This window comes from Dicentrarchus labrax, unplaced genomic scaffold (genome assembly GCF_905237075.1).
Source record: "Dicentrarchus labrax unplaced genomic scaffold, dlabrax2021, whole genome shotgun sequence".
Taxonomy (NCBI): domain Eukaryota; kingdom Metazoa; phylum Chordata; class Actinopteri; family Moronidae; genus Dicentrarchus; species Dicentrarchus labrax.
Window position 1 is genome coordinate 29,637,508 of NW_026136720.1, and position 9,138 is coordinate 29,646,645.

At 40.4% G+C, this 9,138-nt stretch overlaps 1 protein-coding gene across 3 annotated transcripts; it reads right to left on the bottom strand.

Annotated features, from left to right (window-relative positions):
* Nucleotides 1-2,019: 2,019 nt before the first annotated feature.
* On the bottom strand, nucleotides 2,020-8,379 carry nutf2 (nuclear transport factor 2). 3 transcript variants are annotated; one of them, XM_051383366.1, is made up of 5 exons: nucleotides 8,277-8,379; nucleotides 6,933-7,054; nucleotides 4,906-4,977; nucleotides 4,172-4,270; nucleotides 2,020-2,984 (listed from the first exon to the last, which is right to left on the bottom strand). In XM_051383366.1, exons 2-5 carry the CDS (start codon nucleotides 7,029-7,031, stop codon nucleotides 2,871-2,873), a joined length of 384 nt encoding a protein of 127 aa, XP_051239326.1. In that variant the 5' UTR covers nucleotides 7,032-7,054; nucleotides 8,277-8,379; the 3' UTR covers nucleotides 2,020-2,870. The 3 variants fall into 3 exon arrangements, with proteins under 3 accessions (XP_051239326.1, XP_051239329.1, XP_051239328.1); XM_051383369.1 differs by lacking the exon at nucleotides 8,277-8,379 and adding an exon at nucleotides 7,938-8,069; XM_051383368.1 differs by lacking the exon at nucleotides 8,277-8,379 and adding an exon at nucleotides 7,577-7,859.
* Between the last annotated feature and the right edge of the window lie 759 nt (nucleotides 8,380-9,138).

The window sequence follows — 9,138 nt, forward strand, 5'->3', positions numbered from 1 at the left end:
GCAGAAAGGCTCCTCACTGAAGCCTCCTAGTGGCACAGTGGTGTGCCATTACATTGTGCCCCTACTATTACTTTGCTATCTCAATGCACTGAAGATTTGTGATGGTAAGGGTTTGAAGTTACACATTTGATCAAATATTTATTCTATCTTACCTTTTCCTTTACTGGTTATTTTGGTCTTACCTGCATACATTTTGGGAAAGATCATTCAGAAAAATGTACATTACACCGCCAAGTTGTTTATATTTTAGAGTACAAACATTTTGGACATGTGGCACTTATGAAAGGTTAAGTGGCGACAAACATCACAATTCACATTCTTGGAACAATAAAGAGCCTCAGCAAGTTATCTGGAAATCCAGTTGTACATTTTGTTTAAGATCAAGTGAAAGTAACACATTTAATGGCATCATTTCAGCTACAGATTTGATTAATTATTTTATTGCTATTTCAGTTAATCAGTTTATTATTATTAAACACTGAAACCCTATTATTTATTCATTAGGCACACTCCATACTCTATATATAGGTTCTGACTCATGAGCCGGTCAGGTGACTGGCTCCTACCTCCAGACTTGCACCAGTCTGGTGTCCTCCACCCATTGACTCTCTGAAACTCATCGACTCTATAAGTGACAGTTGCAATCAGTATGGAGAAGTCAGTGAGCAACAGCATTAGTGTGCTGCACCTTCTGAGGAAGTGATTGGTCCCATGACAAGTCATTGTAAAACATTTCTTTTTTGTTTTGAATATAGTTTTTGGGTCTTTTGTCCTTTATTGACAGGACAGCTTAATGTGGACAGGGGGAACGGGTGTAAAGAGAGATGGGATGGCACGCAGCAAAGGGCCACAGGGCAGACATGAACCCATGGCCGCTGCAGCAGGGACAATAAGATCTTTGATCCATGCAGTCCCTAGTAGTGCCCTTTGTGTAACACTTAAGGAGGAAACCCTACTATACAAAAATATTGTGTGGTGGCAACAGTTGTAGAGAATAAACAGCGGGAACCTTTTAGTGTATTTGGTTGCAGCTATAGCTGACCAGGAGTTCACCAATCCAACTTTTTATCTCCTGATACCCCAACTTATGGTTTCTGCTGATCATCAATCCACCACCAGAGCTCTTTTCCCCATAATTTAGAACCTGTACACCTTGCTGCATAGAACTCATTGGCCTCGTTTTTATGTAAGGTGACACAAGGCCAAGAATTAGTGACACTTAAAGCTTAGTCAGCAGCAGTGTTGGGCTAGTAACCCAAATAATGTAACAAATTACTCTTGCAAAAATAAAAAAATAAAAAAAATAAAATATATATATATATACACATACACACACTATACTAATTAGTTACACTACTAGTTCAATTACTTCTCTGCTACTCCAGAAGAAAATTAAATCCAGTTTGTTTGTTAAAAATCAAGGTAATATGTCCAGCTGTTGAATATAAGCATGTCCATCTTCCAAACTATTTTCTCCCCGATTACAAAAATAAATCCAAGGATGTGATTAGATTGTTGGATTTCAAATAGTGGCGGATGATAACAAAAGTAATGTTTTTTTGGGGGGAGGGGGTTATTGATATCAGTACTGAAATGTATTAATAATTAGTTACCCTACTAGTTACTAGTTTAAAGAATGTAATTACTGTAATATAATTACTAGTGATGAATTAGTCCCAACAGTGATCGGCAGCCCCATCATGATTTGAACTCGTATAGTGGAAATACAGGATTTTATAACAACATTGACAAACTGTATTTAATGTGGATCTGTCACATCTGGCTGATACACAATCAGAACTTAATAAGGTCAGTCTGAGCCAGATTACGATCCTGTGAACCCATGGCATGAGCATTTATTTGACAATTTTCTCTAGCTGATCTTCTGTGATAAGGTCACTCAAACTAATAGATTTGCAAGAAACAAAAATTGTATGAAGACTTACTGTGGAGAGACAAATGATGGTTTGGGAAAACAATCAGCCACAGAGAATAATATGAAGAGACAAGGCCACACCATTATGAAAAAAGTCCAGGTTTTATTGTCTATCGTGGCTGTAGTCCATGGTAACTGCCAGACTTGTGTGAGAGAGAAAGACAGAGATTGAGAGAGACAGAGATAGATAGATAGAGAGAGAGAGAATATGAATGATCAGAGCCAATCACACAGCAGGGTCAAACTTTATGTCCTCCATGACTCTTTGGTTTGCGAGAGCAAAACCTGGCAGAGAGAGTGAATCATGACAAAGTAAACAATTATGTAAAGGAAGATAAAACTTAGTTAAACACACTAAGGCAACACACGGGTGTTCATCTAAAAACAACTTACAACACAAGAAGTCGGAGCTGAAGAAGCCGACTCTGAACCTGAACATGGATCTACAAACCAGTCAACAACAGTGCTAACAGAACTGAGTTGACAGTAGTGAAGTCAACAGTAGAGCACAAAGGGATAGAATTAAGTAAAGAAGTGGAGAGCAGAGAAGAGCATGAGTTAATGGCGTCGGTCAGCTGTTTGTCTTTCTGGTGGCTTGAGTGTAGATATTGTAATGGGGGGCTCCCAGCGTCATGCAGATCAGCGGAGTGGCAGACAGGGGCATCTGATTGGTCGGCCGGCTCGCAGCAAAGAAACATGTTGCAGTTCTACTGGCTGGGGTGGTCTGAAAACCCACCTGGATGAGGTTCAGTGATTGACATCTAGAATCCGGTGTTTGCTTGTTTGTCAAAACAGGCGTAAATGAGACAGCAGGAGGGAGGGATGAGTGTTCTCTCTTCTCTCCATCCTCAACTCCTCCCTGCCCCCCCTCCATACTTCATCACACAGTGCCCTTCACTATGGCCGCCCCTGCCCACCAGAGCTAGGCGTGGGGTTAACCAAAGTTGTGAATGGCCAGCCTGAACATGTCATTGGTGCACACCCATGCATCGTTAATGTTCTTCAGGATGAAACTCTGATGGAAACCCATGATGGGGTCGTCATCTGCCTGCAAACACACACAAACAGAAACAGCCGGGGTTCAGGACAAAGTCTGCAGTATAGTGATTCCATTTATCAGCTGTGCACATCAAAGTCAGTGTACTGGTTGTGGAGAGCCAGTGGACACAGTTATGTAATTTCTTCTGTGCCAAGTTGGACAGAATAATGCCAACAACGTCCCCCAGGAATTGGAGCCACAAACAGCAATTGAACCAACTAGCCGGCAGCTCCAATCAAGGCTACAGCTAATTAGTATAACTTATTCTTGTAAACAAAGCTTACAAAGAAAACATCTGTTTACATTCAGTGTTACTCACCAAAACACACGTATCCTTTAGGTCTAACAAACATGTTGAATATGTTTCACTCAAAACATTTCCAAAGGCCTTCCCTTTTCTAGAAAAGCAACACTGGTACCTGCTGCAGAACGTTTTCAACAAACAATGGTTGCTAATTGGGAATACAATAAAAGGAAAAAAGCCTTGGACTGCAGGAAAACAGGCTGAAGCAGACGTCATATGGACACTAAGGGAATTCCACTGATTTTACACCTGTTTACAGGTGTTGGGGAGTACTACTTCATATGTGAAAAAAGTTGTGTAAAGAATTTGCTGCAGAAGGAACTTCATAAACTTAATTAAAAAAAAAACCCCAAAAAAACACTTGACTCATGTGATGTAATTTGAGTCAGCATCGGTTGGGTCTGAAGACTACAAGGTTTGAAACTTTGGGGGTACGGAGTTGGAAAGAAGTGAGACCTCTACTAATCTGTGCTTGAGGCTACATTAGCTGCTACTAGCTTATCACATCCAAATCGCAGACCAAACTGTTGGCAGTCGAGTTGCATTGTGGGCAATATATGGGCGCCATCTTTGTCAAGGTCCCTGGTTCTGCTGCAACAGAACCAGGTGTGTGATGCTAAATCGGTGGAGTACTTGATCTGTTGGCCGAGTTTTGGGCGCACAATTTCTACCCAATTCAGTGAGTGACAAAGAATAGAAGAACTGTTGAAAGTGATAATGCTAACTGCCAAGACTAAACTCTAATTTTAAATGAAAGAACAGCATGGTAAGAGAAATGATTTGAAACACGGGTACATACACAGGTTACATGATTTACTTAAAGATTCAATATGTGATGGTTTCGCTGGAAAACAGATGACAAGCTCCAAAATGGAGCGTGAATGCTACTTACTTTTAGCTGTCCTACAACCATACTCAAGATGCAGCTGTCTGGAGTCGGCTGGTGGTCCTGCGCTGTTATACTATGCGCTATTTTTGTGAAGGGGAGACTCTGACACACACACACACACACACACACACACACACACACACACACACACACACACACACACACACACACACACACACACACACACACACACACACACACACACACACAGAGGAGAAACAGAAAGGTTAATAAAAGTATATCTGACATTGAATGAAAATAAGAAATCAGAAAATTCCTCAAAGATTCTTTCAATGTACTATTCTAATAAAGACAAGACAAGAATATATAATAAGTATTATTCTCACTAAAAAAACTATAGTCTCTCAGCTGAACTGTTGACAATTTCTAAAATTCTGTCCTCTCACTGCACCATCATTTCAAATGCTCTCACACAACACGCACATACAACTGCTTAAAGGGAGTAGCATATCGTAGCTTGTGTCACTAATACACTATAGATCCAAAAAGGTTGTGCAGAAATTTGATTACTTGACTGCTGCATGTATTTTCAGATTTTACAGTAACCTGGTTACTACAGTCCATGTTACAGTCCATGTACATGGTTTGTACAATTCCCTACATAACCTCAGAGTAACCTGGTTTCTAATGTACGGACACTGCCGGTCTGACTCTTAATTGGGCCGCCCTCCACCTGTTAGCTCAGTAAGCTGCAGTAAGTTACCAGATAAACTCACAGTGAGTTTCTCGACAATTGCTCTTTTTCCCTGGAACTGCTGTCCTTCCCACGTAAGGCATGACGCATCGATCTGTGAGGAGCAAACAGACAGACAGAGTTTGAGGGAAAATAATGAACAACAGAGGATGCTATTCACAGATGAAAGTTCAATCAAAAAAGTTCAAGTTTTGAGAGTCAAAGAGAGAAGGTTTAAACTGAGGTTAAACTGAGGGGTTATTATGATACGTATTCATGACAGGGTTTTATTTCTTTCGTAGTTACACTGTGGGGAATAAAAGCTCTGATGTAGATAAAACTGGAATAAGTATCATTTGATGGTGTATGATAATCTTCTGTATAGTGCTCTTAATAAAGTATTAAATAGAAATGTCACAAAAAACGATACTTTGGTACCAAGTTGATGCCAAAGTTGTAAAAACGTGACAGTACTAGTTTTTCCTACAGTACCGTAGGTAGGCATGGGATGATATGAAAATTTCATTTTGGAACCTATTCTATATCCACACAATCAGTTGAACTTTTTTTTGAGGGGATACAATGGGCAAGCCGAGCCATCAGCAATGGTAACGGGCGTAGCATTTTGGAATGACTGGAAAGATGTGGTCTCCCCCTTGCCCCTTGTTCAAAATAAATCAGGAAATCAATATAGACTGTATGCGGGCGAGCTAGACAGCGTCTTCAAGTCAAGCCATGTGCGGATATTCGAATACGATAATGGAAATTTACCAGTATAAATAAAAAAAAAAAAAGTGTTTTTTATCTCGACACTAGGGGTGGGCGATATGGGCAAAAAATAATATCTCGTTATTTTTGGGGATTTTGGCGATAACGATAATCAGTCGATATCCTTTAAAGTGTGATTGGAATTGTCTGAGTTAGGGCTTGTGTCCATCGAACGCGTTTTTAGCGCTGAGATCGCTCAAAAACCGAGCGCACAGCGGTGTTAAAAGTTGAACAGATTTCAACTTGAAGCGCTCTGAGCGCTGCGCTAAAAAAATCATCTCCGCTGACATCTTTTTACCGCTGAAGGCGCTTTGCGCTCTGAACGCTGAGGCTCATAGGATTTGTATTCAAAATAAGCGCTGCTAGCACTAGAAACGTGTTTGGTTGACACAGACCCTTATCAGTCTTTTTGAAACTAAACCATTTCCATGCCAGAGAGGTAGACCCACGTCTCAGCATTAAATCATCTGAAGTACCGGTAGCTTCAGGGACTGGAGGTGCTTGCATTTTCTCTCTACCATCACAACGCAGTGCTAAACTGTTGCAAGGAGGATGCTAGCCAAAGGTCATGTGATCATGTCATGTGATCACGTAGGCCCACTAGTCGTGTAACTGAATCCTGCCATGCTGTAGAGAGCGTTGCTGCACCGTGTATTAAGTGGATGTGAGGAGTTTCCGCGTGTGTTTCAATATTTTTGGCGAAGTCATTTAAATACTCGACAATGGAAATTTGCACATCGTCAAAACAACAATGACGATATTATCGCAAACGATATATATCGCCCACCTCTACTAGACACACGATTATATTGTATATCGTCTCGTATATCAGGGATACAATTCTTCCAGACCTGACAGCACTATATAAGCCTAAAAGTGTAGTTGCAGAGACAGCTCCGCCTCGACTCGTCGTAAAACTGTTTTCCCATATAAGGTCCGTATAAACAACTTCTCAGACATGTTATCACAGTTGGAATACTCCTCTTGGTTCAGGCCAAGTCTGCAGAGCCTTCATCTGTGTCTTTTTACATGGCTTGTACCAGTTGATTATGTTCATGCATTTTTTACTCTCTTTAGGTAGTAGTTAGTAGTCTTTAGGCAAATCCTCACAAATGAGAACTGGAATGAGAATAATTGGCAATTGATTTGGCTTAAAAAGTTTCGGGAACAATTAAAAAAACAGGCCTCACTCCTATAAGCAGGCTGGGTTTTGCATTCTTAGACAGTTAATTCACAGGTGCAGCCCAGCCCTGTGGCAAGTAGCCTCCTAACTGAACAAAAGCATGGTCCTCTCACACTCACATATATGGATCCAAGTTGTGATCGGTCAGAGTCAAACATTTGGTAGTAGTGCTGCACGAAGCTGGATCCTATCTGCTCCCACAGAGGCTGGTCCACCATCCTGACTCACCCTGCAACACACACTGGAAAGATGGAGAGATGGCAGATGATGAGGTCAGAAAGACAGAATGGGAGCCAGAAAGAAAAGCTTTTTAAAAAAAACTAGGTTGGTTGGCTAAAGAATATGAAAATGATGTGAATTACTGGCAGATCTCATCCCAGCTGAACGCCTAAAGATCTGTCAGGTGTTTCTAATATATTCCATCCAATAGGTATCTGTCAAGGGTAAAACATCTCTCTAAAGCAGTTTAAACAATATTTGAACTTTATAATCTTCACCAGCTGAGTCCTGTATATAGCCCCATACCATACAGACAAAAAAAAGTGCCAAAGAGCTGAAATCTGCACTGTCCAGATCACATGGATTCTCGGCTTGAAAAAAAAAAAAAAAAGTACTCAATTAGTTCCCTAACTTTAGGAAAAAATTCACGCCCCTACATGCTAATAACAAAACAAAAACAACAACAAAAAAACACAATCAAACTTCCCGGGCAATAAAGAATGTACTAATATCACCACACTGCAAGGAAAAACATTTGAAATACCAGACGAGTTTTTGCTGAACACGCCGTCTCTCCGCTTGGGTGACACTGACAGCACAAGTCATGTGCTTCCACATAACGATACACTGTTGTTACTGGAACAATCCGAGAGCTCCGAAAATTAGCGGCGAAGTCGAAACAACATAGCGTAAATGCCGACGGGACATAAATAGTTCTAGACCTGCGTGAATACAGTTACAGCTAAAGTGAGAGCGAAATAAGCTTGCTTAGTAGTGTTAATAAATAGAAACGCTTATATATGGCTAGTTAATGTATGCTAACTAGCTGCTACTAACGTTAGCTTGTGAGCTGACTTGTTTGCTAACGTTGACTTAGCCTGTGTTGGAAAAGACAGTTCATATACCTAGCATGCCTCCCCGACAGCTAACGTTAGACGTCAGATAAATTGTATGGCGTTGGCCTTTTCACCGGTTGCTAAAAATACCCCGTCCCCACCAAGTGCTGATGCCTCCTCCGGGCCCGCACACACACAGCTCCGGAGCCCCGGAGCAGCTAACTAACGCTACCCCACATAGGCGTGCCCAACGACAGCCCAAAACCGGACAGGAGCAGCCCATTGAACTACTTATATTACCGTATACTTGGTCAAATGTCACACCAACCCAGCGCTTTTTGTTTCCGCACATGTTTCCATTCACTATTCTATAAGAGGGTTTCCTAAAAATAAGTAATATAAACTTACCTCTAACCAACGCCGAGGCCGGCTGCACGATCGCACAGTGCAGTGTCTGCTCCCCTACGAGGGCACGCACTCAAAACGGTCACCGGCCCGGTGGATTGTGGGCATTGTAGTCTGTATGTGTTTGAACAATTTTCAACAGTTGTTTTGTTTGTATGGCTTGTCAAAACAAAATAGGTTAAAGGGAGTTTAATGGAACCTCAGTTTGATTAATATTAACTATATTCCCCAGCCCTGTTGAACATTGTAAAGAACCCTCACATGATTTACATTTTATAACGCATGAAGACTTTTTCATGAAAATCTTGTAACCAGCTTATAAAGTATGATGCACTGGTGTAGAATACATTTCCCAACAGTATATCAAGTAGTTAAATGAGCCAAATTAGCTACAACATTAAAGGATCTGTTCACCTAAAGCACACTATCTGTGTCTGAGATTTCTGTCCCCACCTGTTTCCAAAGTTCCAAAACATTTTTTTGGATGGCGGCACACTATCAACACTTTGCTACAGAACTACTTTCTACTGAATAAAATAGTCCCTATTAAAAACAAAACAGGGGAAAATTCTGCTTATATGTTAATGCATCATTGATAATAATTTAATGAAATAAGAACATTGAAAATATAACCATACTGTATATAGTTATTAGGTATAATTACTAAGTTGACTTTTGTAGTACATTTGGCTGAGAATAGTAAACAATGATTTGAATGCAGGATTTACCCTGGTAATGAGTATTTGTATACTACTTTGAAAAAAAAAACAGGCATTTCAATGCATAAATACAGATACATGACATATTATTATTATTATTCATATTGTTTTACAAAATACTGCTCAGTCTAAGAAAATAAGGCATT